Source organism: Hipposideros armiger, unplaced genomic scaffold (genome assembly GCF_001890085.2).
Source record: "Hipposideros armiger isolate ML-2016 unplaced genomic scaffold, ASM189008v1 scaffold_146, whole genome shotgun sequence".
NCBI classification, from domain to species: Eukaryota; Metazoa; Chordata; class Mammalia; order Chiroptera; family Hipposideridae; genus Hipposideros; species Hipposideros armiger.
Genome location: NW_017731496.1, coordinates 2,366,528 through 2,382,703, shown reverse-complemented (window position 1 = coordinate 2,382,703; position 16,176 = coordinate 2,366,528). Strand labels below are relative to the sequence as shown.

General features: G+C 38.8%; 1 protein-coding gene across 5 annotated transcripts in view; it reads left to right on the top strand.

Annotated features, from left to right (window-relative positions):
• The window catches only part of RICTOR (RPTOR independent companion of MTOR complex 2), a 107,286-nt gene extending 98,171 nt beyond the window's left edge, over positions 1-9,115 (top strand). For all 5 annotated transcript variants that reach the window (XM_019650742.1, XM_019650743.1, XM_019650741.1 and 2 more), the window contains 4 exons: positions 2,367-2,522; positions 2,842-2,965; positions 4,431-4,569; positions 4,678-9,115. In XM_019650742.1, the coding sequence (XP_019506287.1) occupies positions 2,367-2,522; positions 2,842-2,965; positions 4,431-4,569; positions 4,678-4,752 (494 nt within the window). In that variant the 3' untranslated portion in view covers positions 4,753-9,115. The remainder of the gene's footprint in view (positions 1-2,366; positions 2,523-2,841; positions 2,966-4,430; positions 4,570-4,677) is intronic.
• The last annotated feature ends 7,061 nt before the right edge of the window (positions 9,116-16,176 follow it).

Sequence of the window (16,176 nt, the reverse complement as noted above, 5' to 3'; positions counted from 1 at the left end):
TTTTGCTTCTAAGGGAAGTCTTCCTCACTTTCTTGACATCTGCTGCTGCTCAAGAGAATTGGTTATCTGGTAGTTGTATGTATTAGAGAGATAGAGCTCCTCACAGAAATTCTTAATTTATTCATAAATAATTGTTTCAGCATTTCCCATAAGCTATTTTGGGACTCACTGCTTTCTGGTAGGAAAAATTAGCTTCTGATTTTTCTGAATTAATCCATATGGACTTATACACATATGTATTATTTTTTGCTTAGAGCTTTTTATTCTTTCCCATATGTTTCATGTCTCCATTTTTAATTAAAAGATAAAATAAGCTAAGCTAGAATTAATTAAAACTAGAGAAAACAATAAAAGCAAACAACTACAGTTAAGCTACACATCAATCATGTAGATAAATGAATTAGTTGATGGGCAAAACGTTTCATCCAAATTAAAAATAATCTGAAATGAAATGTTTCGAGTAAAAGTGTTCATTGTGTTGGATACTTCTTAAGAGAAGATGGAAAATAAAGTTCTTAAAGGTAAATATCATCAGCCGAGTGCACAGTTTTGCCTTCAGCGGAGTTAGAGACTACGTTACCTCCCATGCATGAGTAAAAGTAGGCCAGCTAGCTGTACCTTCCCCCATTTCCAAGAGTTTTTGGTTCTCCTAATCCTGCCAATTGATAAATAGTGCCCATATTTTGCCCACATGCTCTCTGAAGTTTGCATTTAACACATTATGTCATTAAAAAATATATTCATATGGTTTAGCATGTTGGACAAAAAAATACACCCTATGTAGGAAGTGCCTTGTATTACCAGTATATTGAAGATGCTGTTTCTTGTCTCCGAATGGGATAAACTAATTACTGCATTGACACCTGGCTTAGCTAGAAAAATTACTTTTTTTTTATTTAAATGAGAATGAATGACATCTTTAGAAACAGACTGCAATTGTAACAGGCTAGAAATGTTAGGAGTCATTACTGGTTAAAGGGAGGCTGAAATAAATTATGACTTCTTAGAAACATGTTGATTGAATGACAAAAGTATAACTTTCTTTCTGTTACTTGTGCTGGAATATTTTCTCATTATACTCCCTGGGTAGCTCCGAGATAACATACTCCTCTTTTATCTGGTTATTTAGCATTACTGGCTCTTAAGTACATCTTCAGTTCTCAGATATTTTGGCAACAGTTTTATATTTTAAATCAATGTATAATTTAAGTAGCATGTTTTACTTTTTGTTGCCTGACAGACACATGACTTCTTTAATAATCAAAATTTTGAAACTGTGCTAAATTTATAGATCTTTTTTCCCAAGGAACCAAAGCATTTAATGCTTGGTATTATGTAGAGTAATCTCAGCAGGTCCTTAGAGGTGAGCTGAAGGGGCGCTGTTTCTCTTCTGTGGAAGACAGCAGAGGGGGAGGGGGATATATGTGTTGACATTGGTCTAGCTTCCTGGACTTTTAAAAATATACTTTTTTTCCCTCTGCTCTGAGAATGTGATATAATGGAAAGAGTACTGAGCTAGCTACCAAGAGGCCTTACCTTCCAGCTGAGTATGTGTCTCCTGTTTCTGAATCTCTTTTCTTTCATGAGATGAAAGCTTTAACTAATTTCCAGTATTTCTTATAATACTAAGGTTGTGTGATTCTGTAGGTTGCCCACTGTTACTTCCTAAAAGAATAACCAAAGATTTCTGGTTTCCATTTGTTCTAATCACTTAGTTAAGTGCTCAGAAAAATTTTAAATTAAAAAAAATTGATGTCATTTTAGCAACACTAAGATGTTTGGTTGACTTCAAAATCCCATCTCAGAGTACTTCAGCCATGCATGGATAGTATAGTAAATTTAATTCTAAGGAATGAACTGATAGATCAGGGAAGTATGATTCTTATGTTAGTAGTTATTAAATGGGAGAAAAAAGCAAATCATAGAATAATACATACAGTATAATTACACTTTATACCCAAAGAGAAAAAAAAAGAGATTTAAAATAGCCAAAGATCCGAAATTACATATCATACTTTTAACCATATTTTTCTCTGGAGAGTGGTATTTAGTTTGGAGATGGGAGGGATGGAAGGGATAAGGTGCCTTCACTTTTATTCTATGAACATCTTTATTTCAATTTTTAAATAATCACATTAATATTATTTTTGTAATTTAGGAAAATAAAATCTTATGTATAAATGTCTTTAGAATTTAACAAATTTCACAGTCTGACTAGTCCAAATTTACTTTGAAAATCTTCATCATGGAAAAGAATTGTTGAACACTGGAAAGAAATTACAAAGAATTATCTCCTCTGTAGTATACAGAGCAAGCATAGGAATTAAACCATTGTGATATTTTAATTGAAATAATTTTTTCTGCAGACCTTCAAGACATTCCATATTCTGATTGGTGTGAGCAGACTATCCACAATCCCTTAGAAGTGGTTCCCTCTAAGTTTTCCGGGATCTCTGGCTGCAGTGATGGAGTGTCTCAAGAAGGCTCAGCCAGCAGCACCAAAAGCACCGAACTGCTACTAGGTAAGTTTTCAGGTTCAAATCCAAGCGTTGTTAATATAGCTAAGTTGGGTTTTTGTTGTTGTTCATAAATAATGTGAATGTCTCAAAACTGTGACAGATCAGCTTTAGTGAGGCATATTTAGCCAACTGTTGGACTTCTCTCATCCACTGATATGTCTTCTCTTAGGTGTCTGCTTTCATTAGAAAGAATTTTGCTCCCAAAATGAACAAATCATGTGCAGTTTATCTCAGTTTTAGATCTTTTGGTAAAGTTTAAAAGCAAATGCCATGAGTTAACATTTTCTGTTGTGACATAGATAAAATATTTTAATCTTTTCAGGTGTCAAAACAATTCCAGATGATACGCCAATGTGCCGTATACTCCTTCGCAAAGAAGTTCTAAGATTAGTCGTTAATTTGAGTAGTTCGGTTTCAACCAAATGTCATGAAACTGGGCTTTTAACGTAAGTTAATATTAAGCATGAATATTCTTTGTTCTGTTTTTTTATGGTGAAAAAGATACTTGAAATATTTTCTTCGACTAATTAGGTTACATCAGCAGTTCTCAACTGCGTGGTATATCTATCTACCGGGGTGCCAAAAAAATGTATACAAGTGGACACTTTGGTCAACGTTGCCCACACAATAGTTTGCCATAATCAGAAGTGTCTGGACGCTGATGATAACGACTTTGAGCACCTCTTGTAATTGCAGAAGTCAAACTTGACTTGTATTCATCTTTTGTTATCGGTATATATTGAGTATTACAATTTGAATAGTTTTTTCCTTTCTTAAAATGTGTATACATTTTTTTGGCACCCTCTGTATATGAGGCTAGATTTTCTTCATGTACTTCAGCCGAAATAACATGGTAACAGATGAAATACAGAAGCACGTATATGAATCCAGCAATCTTCTATTAAGCCAGACTTTAAAGAGATCTGTAAAAATGTAAAACAGTACCACTCTTCTCACTTTTTTAGTTTTGGAAAATATAGTTACTTTTCATTAAAATATATGTATGTGTGTCACCATGTAATGGGCTTACTTTTTAAATGAATTAAATATTTTGAAATTCTCTCTAATTTCTCATATGTTAATTATTGATGGCTGTAACCCACAAGTAATATTGGGGTCCTCAATATTTTTAGAAGGTAAGGGAACCCTGAGACCAAAAACTTTGAAAAAAGCTGGTCTACATAAAACACATGGTATTTTCTTGGTTTAACTTGCCCATTTTTCCTTCTTTGTTTCAAGGTAAAAGTTGCATATTTTTATTTTTCTAAAGCACAGCAACATGCTGCAGTTCAAACTGAAACATTCAGCAGTTTTGGTTTGCACTATTTAAAGCAGTGGTCCTCAGAAGAAATGCGATTCATGGTCTCCTGTGGGGCTTCAACAAAGATAGTGATACAGATGCCAGGGTCCCACTGCCGACCTCCTGGCCAGGAGCTCTAGGTGCACCTCTGTACTACCCACCTCTGCCCACCACAGCTGATTCCAACCTGTGGTCCCAGCTAAAAGCCACTGTTTGAAGGTCCAAAGATATAAAGAGAGAGCTCAGTCAAAGATGTTAAATAATGTCAGTGTAATTTTTAAAACTTATTTCTATTTTAAAAATTTTGAAAATATTTGAGTCATCCTAGACTGATAAATAAATTTTGCCCTCTCTCATGCCAGTGAAAACAAATATTTGTAACTTTCCAGGGAACATTTGGGTTTTGACTAGTTTTAAAAGATAATCCAAAATGTAAAATATCTAAGTGTGAGGTAGGAATATTTAATATTTTATATTCTTATGCCGTCATCCCAAATATGCCATCTAATCAATATCTAGAGGAAAAAATATTTAAAAAGTGATACTTTGGAGGAAAAGTAGTTGTCATTATTACAGTTTTTACCACACCATAATCTTGTCTTTCATTTTAGAATTAAGGAGAAGTATCCTCAAACATTTGATGACATATGCCTTTACTCTGAGGTTTCCCATTTGCTGTCGCACTGCACATTTAGACTTCCGTGTCGGAGGTTCATACAAGAATTATTTCAAGATGTACAGTTTTTACAAGTAAGTAGGATTTGTACTTCTGAAATTTACCTTTCAAGAATAATTCTGTGTTTGAATTAAGTTAAAAGATAGGTTATATCTGTTTAAAATTTACCACTTCTTTTCTAGATGCATGAAGAAGCAGAAGCTGTGTTGGCAACACCACCAAAGCAACCTATAGTTGATACATCGGCTGAATCCTGACCTCATATTTATGATGTATATAGAAGGATACTATATATACTCATTTGTGGAGTTCATAAACGCCTCAGAAAACGCAGACTGACTGGGCAGCAAGGACAGGAGGATCTTCTGGACGCTGTTCCAGCCATGTCTGGTACCTGAGCAGTTGGAACTGCAGACTTCCCTAACCAAAACAACTTCCTCTTTTCCTGTTGAGCCCTTTCGAGGGATCATTGGTCATTACCACAGTTTTAAGAGTTTTAGTTACCATTGTATGCAAGAGCCAAGCACTGAACACCTACGTAGGTTTTCTGTTTTTTCATTTTAAGTTCGTAATAACAATGGAACAATAATAGGATATGCAGAAGCACCCTTCACACAGTTACTTCTGAATTCTTTTTCTAGGGTAAATAAAAAGATGCCTTGTTTGTTAACTAATTCATGGAAACCAGGAATCAGTTGTCTCTGAGACAGCAGCCTGTTACCACAATGGGGTGTGCTCTAACTGCTGGTATGAGGGGAATTTTAGCCCTTCCACACTTTTCTTAATGTTTGTAACACTACTTCAGAGGAAGAGCCTCAACAACCCAGGACTTATAAGTTATTTTTATGTTACTAGACTTGCAAAAAGTTTATTATTTGTTTTCCTTCTCTTCAGTTTGTTGCAATGTGTTGTTATAGCCTATTTGAACTGATTAAGGTTTTTCACTACAGTTCCTGATTAAAATCAGAAAATCATTTTATAATTGAGGTATTTCCCATTGACAGAATGCATATATTATCAGTGGACTTCCGTTTTCATCAACTTCCCATATCAACTTTCCATTTTAAAGAGGAAATTGAACAAGCACTATTAATTTAGACCTAAAACAAAAGAAAGCATTAAATAATACTTTGGATCTCCTGAGGAAAAGATGTTTGCCTACAATTTACATTCCATGGGAAAAGAAGAGCCATATTTCCTTTTAAAAAATCATTAATGACACTTTTATTACAATTGAAAATTGTAGTGAAAAGCCTTAAGTACCAAATTTTAAAGCAGCAGTAATTTAATTTTTATATCAGTGTTCTTGTTTTGCACAAACTAAATGCAGTGATAGGTGAGTTTATGAGTACAGTAATTGCCTTTATCACATTTGTGAAATTGTTAAGTTGATGAGGGCAGAGTTTTGTTATTTGTGTGTTTAATTTGTGTATGTCTAAAGATATTTGGAAATCTTCACAGGAATTAAACATATGCAAATTTGTATATAAAAATAGCATGGCCATCATTAGAATGCTTGTAAATGAAAAGGATTCTCTTTTTTGAGGTCTATATATAAATAGAAAAAAAAAATCCAGCTGGGCTGATTAGGACCCTTTTTTACTTCATTTGTGTATACCATTTTTACAGTTACACATCAGCTTTGACACAGTCATAGTAAATTGAGTAATGTTTTCCCATATTACAAATCCTTTTTATAATGGGCTTGTTCTCTGAGATCTCTGTAAAGAACCCTGTGAACTAGAAAATGTAACTCAGAGAGATACATTTTTGTTTTAGTTTACTGGCACTGAAAGTTCCAATTGGGATGAAGCATTTCATCTCACTTCATAACACCTCTTTGACTGCACTTCAGTGAATTGTTCTTATGTGCACTGTGTAGCAACTTCACATTATAACAAAGCAGATAAGGGCTGTAAGCTGCTGCTTATGTTAAAAAGTGGTTCTTCAGATTTTCTCTCATAAAATCCAATTAAAGATAAGACAAACAATTTTTTACACTTTAACTTATCACTGAACCCAAGTGTTTATTTAAATGTCAACAGTACTTCTAAAAATGTTGCCTGTCACCTTGGTCTTTGGTCTTGGACGATTAAACTGCCTTCCAGAGAACCAAATGTCAGAGATACTAGACCAAATAGTGGTTAAAAACTCCAAAGGAGGTAATAGAGTAATTTTATTCACAATGGGATTAACATATTTTAGACATTCATTTTAAGCACTACCTCAGTTAATATAGGGTATAAAATCTGTGGTTTAATCCCTCAGAAGTTAACAGTAATTCTTTTCCGTCACCCATAACCACCCCCATCCCGGACGCCATTTTACTCATCCACCCTGAAATGCAGTCTTCTTTATTGTTAGTCTGAACAGTTGTTTTGACTATTACTTTGAAAGACTTGTATGTATACATCATAATATTTGCCTATAGCACTTAGTTTGGGGAGACATTCAGAGCTTTGTGGTTATCAGTAATTTAAGAAAAAAAATGTACTTTAATGTCTAGTGCTATTTGGTTTATCCATGTTTCACTGACAGGCCTAATAAGTTTTCTTTGAGTACGCGTTTGTATAAAAGTAGACTAATGATGAAAAATGCTCACATGCAGTGCCAAGTGATTAACTTAGGTGTTTAAAAACATTAAATTATAGCAGAAAAGATTAGGAACGATGTCAGTGGTAATAGAAATAATTGAAAAAAGCATCTATAAATCATAGATATTACCAGACTATAAAATACCAAAATAAGGTCAATACTGTAGTTTTTCAAGACTTTAGAATTAATCTTAGTCCATATAAATTTTTACTATTGCTAATTATTGATCATTTGGAGGAATTTGGGCAGTTGTGCTGGTTGTAAACTGTGAATTTTTAATTGTAAAGTGAATTGTTATTTCTAATTGAAAAATTTTTTTTCAAGAACAGATTTCAGCTTCACATACTAAGTAAATACTAGTAAGTAGGGAAATTAGAAATTAGTCTTTGTAACTATGGTCTAAAATTTCTTACACTTTTATTTCCTGTTTGTGCTTAGGTAGATTGGAGGGGGGGAAGTCTCTTCTCCCTAATAAAAATTTTTTTTCTAATAAAGATTGGTAGCATAAGGACATTCTGTAACACAGTGACGTTAAAAGAGGCTCTTTGGAGGTAGGTAGATACATTATTATACTTGTTACTCAATATCACATGTATAAGTCTTTTTGAAATAGTGGCTTTAATACTTTTCAGCTCTTTTTATCCAGAGCTTGAAATGATTAAAGCTGAGTTTTTCAGGGCATATTACAATGGCAAAGTGTTCAACAGTGAGGTGTCAAATGCTTATTTAGATTTGTCTACTGATATTTATATAAAATTTTTTCATTCCATTCAGAGGATGCCTTTTATCCCCACATTAAAGCACAGATCATTAAGCAATAAAAACCAAATTGTTATCCAAATTATAACGGCAGTTATTTTTGCATGGTAAGCGTGAGGTGCTAATTTTATGTGAGATGAGCTTTGGAAACTACCTTGAGAAAAGGTCCTTTGGAGGTGAGGTTTTTTTCCCCTCTGTCCTGTGCTTCCAGTTTTGTCTCAAATTCACCATCCATTAAAACATGGGAAAAAAAGAAAAAGTGGAATTAATTGCCAGAGTTTTGTGAGAACTGCTGTTGGAATAAAAGAACATTTCAGATTTTCCAAAGTGTAAGTTGGGAAAGGTCTCCCTTGTCTCGCCGTTCAGGAAATGCATTATTACCAGTTTATTTTCAAGAGCAATCCTACAATAAGAGTTTTATTATAAAAGCATACCAGTGAAATGAATAGGGATGCTTATTAAACAACATTGAAACCTGAAGTCTTTCTAGGAGCATCCTTTTCCTTTTAGTCCTAGCTTCCCGGGGTGGTTTTCATTCATGGTAGGTTTATGTGACTCACACAGACTGTGGAACTTCCCCCCGCTGGAATATTTTCATAATGTAGGTGGATAGCGATGCCACAGCATGCATAAATTGCACATTTTGTTTGACTTTTTTTATAAAGTATTTAATCTGAAAACTATAATTTATGCCAAAAAGAAGTATACCTTGTAATTTTGCCACTAAAAAAGGTTGACAGCACAAAATGCAAAGTTTTGGGGCAGAGGGGTAGGGAGATAAAAAATTTTCATAGATAATAGTTGAAATATGTTCCATTGCTGGCCTGTCAGAAACCCTAAAGCTGCATTGTAAAACAAATGGTGTAAATTAGTTTTTAAAAGTGGTAAGGGATTGTGAAAAAATCTCAGATTAATACTCCCTGACCACATGAATTTCTTTTTTTTATTTAGTAATACGCTGCTACATATTTGGAGGTTCTGGTGTTTGTAGGTCACTGAACAGACATTGAAATATGATTTATATTGTATAACTGTAACATAGAAAGAAAAAGTATTTATATATTTTCCGTAAGAATATTTCATTGAGTTGTGTATAATTTAAATAAGGTTTGTCCCCAAATGGTTTTGCTCACCTTGATTTTTTTTTGTGTGGTTTTCTTGTTTTTGTATAATGTGTACAGTTTATGTCAAGGGCATTAAAAGCCTCCTGAAGCATAATCTTATCAAAGGGATACATTCTTAATAAAATGTATTAAAATTCTTAAACTTGTGTTGTTCTATTTGAAATTTTTAAAACCATTTTTATTAAAATACAGCTAACATGCAATTTTATATTAGTTTCAGGTGTACATCAATTATTCAACAGTACCCACATGGCACTATACAGAGTTATTACCACATTATTGATTATATTCCCTTTGCTAAAGAAATGATCACCATGATAAGTCTGCCAACCATCTGACACCACGCTATTACAATACTACTGACTATATTTCCTGTGCTGTATATTACATTCCCAAGACTTACTTGTTTTATACCTGGAACTTTGAACCTCTTATTCCCCTTTATCTTTCACCCCTTTTTAATCTTTCATTTACAGCTTACGTTCAATATTATACTAATTGCAGGTGGACAGCATAGTGGTTAGACATAATTCATGAAGTGATCCCCCTGACTGGTACCCACGTGGCACTATACAGTTATTACCATATTATTATATTCCCTAAGCTTTATATCCTCATGACTATTTTATAACTACCACCTTGTACTTCTTAATCCCTTCACCTTTTTCTTTTGCCCCAACCCCCCTCCCATCTATCATCCCAATAAACCTAGTACCCATCTGACACCATACATAGCTATTACAATATTATTGACTCTTACGTTATACCCTCCCTATATCTCCATGATTACTGTGTAACAACCAATTTGTACTTCTTAATCCTTTCCCCTTTCTCTCCTACCCCTAACTCCTCTCCATCTGGCAAGCATTAAAATGTTCTCTGTATTTATGAGTTTGTTTCATTGATTTTGTTCTTTAGATTCCACTTACAAGTGAAATCCTGACATGTCTTTCTCTGTCTGACTCCACTCAGCACAATACCATCTAGGTTGATCCATGTTGCAGGTGGCAAGATTTCATTCTTTTTTACAGCTGAGTAATACTCCATTGTATATATGTACCACCCCTTCTTTATCCATTCATCCATTCAGGGACAACCAAGTTACCTTCCTATCTTGGCTATTGTAAATGATGTTGCAATAAACAATGGATGAACATATCAAAGCGTTTTGGGTTTCTTCAGATAAATACCCAAAAGTGGGATTGCTAGGCCTGTCTTTGTCTCTTGTTATAGTCTTTGTTTTAAAGTCTATATATTTAAAGTCTCTCTATATATTTTGGGCCGGCCGAGTGGTGCATTGGTTAGGACTTGGCTTGGGATGCCAGCTCTGAGCAACAGGGCCACAGTTCGGATCATACATGAGGGCCAGTGATGCTGCGCCCTCTACAGCTAAGATGGTGAACAACAGCTCGACCTGGAGCTGGGCTGCCGTGAGTTGCCAGCAACAGCATAGGCTGCAGTGGGCTGCCATAAGCTACCGTGAACGGCTAGCAGCCAGCATGAGCAGGCAGCAGCTGGCATGAGCTGCTGTGAACCACCGTGAGTGGCCGTCCAGTGGCCAGCGACCTATCTGCCTCACCCGGGAAGAGCACAATGATAATACCAACATGGGCCAATGAAGCGATGTCCTCCACAACTAGACTGCAGAACAAAAGGACAGCAACTTGCCTGTTTCCCTTCCCCAATTCCCCAACGCTGTTCGCCTCCTCAATAAAATCTTATAAAAAAACTTTTTTTTAATAAATATATTTTGTCTGGTATAAACACTGTTACCCCAACATTTTTGTTGTTTGTTTCCATTTTCATGGGATATCTTTTTTTCCTGCCTTTCAGTCCGTGTGTGTCTTTCGATCTGAAGTGAATCTCTTGTAGGTAGCATATGTGAGGGTTTTGTTTTCTTAATCCATTCAGCCCCCTTATCTTCTGATTGGAGCATTTAATCCATTTACATTGAAAGTAATTGTTGATAGATATGTAGTTACTGCCTTTATTATTATCATTATTATTATTATTATTATTATTATTATTTTATCTTAAATCCGTCAAGATTCCTTGTAATACTCGTTTGGTGGTGATGAACTACTTTAGATTTTTCTTGTCTAGGAAGTTCTTTATCTGTTCGATTTTAAATGATAGCCTTGCTGGGTGGAGTACTCTTGGTTGTAGGTCCTTGTTTTTCATCACTTTAATATTTCCTGCCAATTCCTTCTGGCCAGCAAAATTTCTGTTGAGAAATCAGCTGATAATCTTATGGGAGCTTCCTTATAAGTTACTAGTTGCCTTTCTCTTGCTGCTTTTAGGATTCTCTCTTTGTCTTTAACTTTTGGCATTTTAATTATAACGTGTCTTGGTGTGGGCCTGTTTGGATTCATCTTGTTTGGGAACCTCTGCGCTTTCTGGACTTGTATGTCATTTCCTTCACCAGGTTAGGAACATTTTCAGTCATTATTTCTTTAGATGAGTTCTCAATCTCTTGCTGTCTCTCTTCTCTTTCTGGTACCCCTATGATGCAAATGTTATGTGTAACATTGTCCCAAAGGCCTGTTAAGTTATCCTCGGTTGTTGTTTTTTCTGTTTTTTTTTGTGTGTGTGTGTTTTTTAAGATTTCATTGGGGAATTGAGGAAGGGAAACAGTGTTGGGGAATTGGGGAAGGGGAACAGCCAAGTTGTCAAGTTGTTGTGTTTCAGTCTTAGTTGTGGAGGGTGCAGCTAGCTCAGCTCCCAAGACAGTCGCCATCCAACCGCCTGTCGGCAGCTTGCGGCTGCTCAGCTTAAGGTGCTGTGTTCAATCTTAGTTGCGGGTGGGCGTAGCCCACCATCCCATGCGGGAGTCGAACCAGAAACCTTGTTGCTAAGAGTGCATGCTCTAACCACTGAGCCATTCTGCCACCTGTTGGCAGCTCAGTGGCAGCTCAGCTCAGGCGCAGCTCACTGACCCATGTGGGAATTGAACTGGCGACCCTGTTGCTCAGAGTTTTAACTCTTAACCAACTGAGCCACTGGGCCAGCCGATTTTTTTTTTCTTTTTGCTGATCCGATTGGGTGTTTTCTGCTACCTTGTCTTTCAAATCACTGATTCAATCCTTTGCTTCATCTACTTTGCTGGTGATTTCTTCTAGTGTCTTCATTTCAGTTATTCTTCACTTCTGACAGTTTTTTTTTTCGTGGTTTCTATGTCCTTCCTTATGTTTGCTACCTCTTGGTTAAAGTTCTCACTAAGTTCCTTGAGCATCCTTATAACCAGTGTTTTGAACTCTGATAGGTTGCTTGCCTCCATTTCATTTAGTTCTTTTTCTGGAGTTTTTTCCTGTTCTTTCAGGTGGGAAACATCTCTTTGTTTTCTCATTTTGGCTGCCTCTCTGTGTTTGTTTCTGTGTATTAGGTAGGGCTGCTATGTCTACCAGTCTTGCCAGGTGGCCTTATGTATTTGGTGTCCTGTGGGGCACAGTGGCACTTGAGTCAGGTGCTCCAGGAGTGTCCCTTATGTGGGTTGTGTGTGCCCTCCTGTTATAGTTGAGCCTTGATTGTTCTTGGCAAATCAGTGAGTGGGACAGACCCTTAGGCTGACTCTCTGTGGGATTTAGCCCTGTCCACAGCTTAAGGGCACCTGTCCAAGAGGGTTACCCTACCGAGTGGGATTTGCCCCAGCAGACTCTGGTGCCCATTGGGACTGCCCTTTTTGTGTGCCACTTGTGGGGCTAATTGGGTGGGGCTCCGCTGTGGTCTGAAGCCAACCTCCAAGTATGTTGGTTCTGGGGCCTCTTGGGAGGGGCTCCAGTGTAGGCCCAAGTCAACCACTGCCTGTGATGGGTCGGGGGCTACCTGGCAGGAGCTACAAGGTAATCATTAGTTGTTTGCTGCCTGTGTAACCCTGAAGGCATAAGGGAGAGGCCATGCTGTAAACTGAGGATGGCTACCACCAGTACTGGATCTGGGGAACCTCCGCCAAAAGCCAGGATACCCTGAGGCCTTGCCACCTGACAGCTCCCTTAAGGTTCAGCCACTGATAACATCATGTGTGGTATGCAAATTGGATGAGGCAGGACCTCATATAGTCACTAGAGTGGGAAGAATTGTGGTCACCAGGTTAATGTAAATTCTGGTTTGATGCCAGTGCTGAGCCTGGATCAACTCAACAAGTCTCAGAGCACATCGAGGCCAGTCACCGCCCCCTGGGGCCTGCCAAACTCTGATAGTTTTCTAGGAAAGAGTGCAATGTGAGCGGGGCAGGCTGCTAGCTGAGAAAGTGCCTTCGGGAGGTGTGAGAGTTGGGTGGGGCAGGGTCCCAGGAGCAGGTTGGAGCAACGGAGCTCACCAGGCCAATCTGATTCAGATTTGGCCAGAGGGGGCGGGCTCAACACAGGAAAGATGGCGCCTGTCTGCCTGCTCATGGAAGGAGCACCCCTCCCTGGGAGAAAGCCAACTGTCCTGCAGTCATCCCCCTGAATGAGTCTCCGAGGTCTCACGAGTCACCGTCCCTCCGCTGGAGCCCAAGGTGTGCCTGCAAGCGAGTGAGTCTGTCCTTGGGCTGTTTAAGAGACACCTGGATTTCCCACAGCCTTCGTTCCCACTGGAACAGTTGAATCCCCACTGTTATTCACAGCCAGATGTGGGGGCTCCTCTTCTCACCACCAGTACTCCAGGCTGGGGAGCCTGGTGTGGGGGGCTGGGATCCCTAGCTCCTCCGGAGAGAACCAAAGCAACCTAGGTATCCCTCCTGATTCTCAACCACCACACACAGGTTCCACAATTAAAACTGCCCCTTTTACCAGTCTCGACATGGCTGCTGCTTTATATTTTTAGTTATAGGACTTCTGTTCAGCTAGACTTCAGACGGTTCTCCAGGTTGATTGTTATATAATTTGGTTGTAATTTTAAAGTGTTCATGTAAGAATGCAAGCACAGTGTTTACTCCACCATCTTGGATCTCTGTCCTCAGATTCTAAATAATAGCTTTGCAGGGTAGAGCAATTGTGGTTGTAGGTCCTTACTTCTCATCACTGAATATTTCCTGCCAATCCCTTCTGGCCTACAAAGTTTCTGTTGGTAAATCAGCTGATAGTCTTATGGAAGCCCACCTGTTAAGTAACTAACTGCTTTTCTTTTAAGATTCACTCTTTGTCCTTAACCTTTGGCATTTTAATTATGATGTGTCTTGGTGTTGGTCTCTTTGGGTTCATCTTGTTTGGGACTCTCTGCACTTCCTGGGCTTGTATGTCTATTTCCTTTACCAGGTTAGGGAAGTTTTCCATCATTATTTCTTCAAATAGGTTTTCAATTCCTTGCTCCCTGTCTTCGTCTTCTGGTGCCCCTATAATGTAAATGTTGGTACACTTAATGTTGTGCCAGAGGCCCCTTAAAGTCTCCTCACTTTTCTTGGATTCTTTTTTTTCTTTTTGCTGTTCTGATTGGGTGCTTTCTGCTACCTTATCTTCTAAATTGCTGATTGGATCCTCTGCTTCATCTAGTCTGTTGATCCCCTGTAATGTATTCTTCATTTCTGTTATTGTAGTCTTTATTTCTGACTGGTTCTTTTTTAGTTTTCTATCTCCATTTTAATGTTTCCTATTTCTTTGTTGAAGTTCTTCCTGAGATCACTGAACATTCTTATAACAAGTGTTTGGAACTCTGCATCTGATAAGTTGCTTGTCTCCATTTTGTTTAGTTCTTTCTGGAGCTTTGCTCTGTTCTTTTATTGGGACATGTTTCTTTGTCTCCCCATTTTGGCTGCCTCCCTGTGTTTGTTACTATGTATTAGGTAGGGATGCTATGTCTCCCAGTCTTAGTAGAGTGGAATTATGTAGATTTGCTGTGAGGTTCAGTGGTGCAGTCTTCCAGGTCACATGAGCCGTACACTCCAGGTGTGTCTCTTGTATGGGTTGTGTGTGCCCTCCTGTTGTTGTTTAGCCTTGTTTGCTGTTTGCTTACCAGTGGGAGGCACTGACCCTCAGGCTTATTGGTTGTGAGGACTGACTGTGACTACAGTGGAGGAGTTGTAGTACAGGGCCTGACCCTACAGAGCAAGATCTGCCTCAGCAGTGCTCTGGTGCCTGCCCAATCTGCCTCTTGAATGTGTTGTCCTTGGAGGCAGCTGGGTGATGCTCTGGCTCGTTTTGATGCTGGCCACTGGGTGCACCAGGGCCACCTGGGATGGGACCTGCTGATGGTTAAGTTCAGCTGCAGCCTGTGATCCACCCGGGGCCACCCAGCAGGAGCCACAAAGCAATCTGAAGATGGCTGCCACCTGCATCATGTTTGTAAGTGCCTTGAGAGGTTAAGCTGTAAACCAAGGCTGGCTGCCACTAGTGCTGGGCTTAGTTAGGGCTGCTCAGCCAGAGGCACTGAACATGCTCAAGCCAGATGTTGCTTGTCTTGCTTGTGTTCCACAAAACTTTGAAAGACTCTAGGAACATCTGCAGCATGAGCCAAGACAGGCGGTTTGTATGAAAAAGCCACTGGAAGTGGCTTGGGTGTGCCTGAAAGTTGGGTGGGGTGGGGTCTCAGAATCATCAGGGTGTGGTGAGTGAATGGTATTAGCCAGGTTTGATGGAGACCCAGACATGACGGCCACCTGCATCTGCACGCTGGGAAGGGGGAGGGCTAAACAAAAAGCAATGACTTCTGCCAGCTCCTGTGTCTGGGGGAAGGCTGTTCCTTTAGCTCTCATCCTAAGCCAGACAACTCAGTTTCATCCTGAATGTTCCTGTCGCCTCTCCAGCTGCTACACCAGCTCAGGATCTCAGAGCCAGTGATTCTGTCAGTGAATAAGTCCATGCATGGTCCTTAAAGAGAAGCGCCTGGGACTGCAGCCGCCCTCCATCTCAGCCACAATCTCCCCTGGTTTCACAACCAGACATTATGGGGACTTCTCTCCCTGGCACTGAAACCCTGGGCTGGGGAGCCTGGTGTGGGGCTGGGACCACTTGCTCCTTCAGGGTGGTGGGGGAGGGGTGAGGAGGGGGGACAACCTCTGCAGCTAGATAACCCTCCCAATTTTTAATGGTCACACACCGATGTGGACCAGCCTGTTTTGCATCTCTGCCCGTCCTGCCAGTCTTGAGGTGGCTTCTTCTTTAGGTACTTAGTTCAGTAAGTCTTTAATTCAGTAAGATTTCAGGTGATTCTCCATGATGGTTGTTTTACAGTTAAGTTATAATTTTGATGTGGTCATGAGAGAAGGTGAGCACAGCATTTACGTACTCT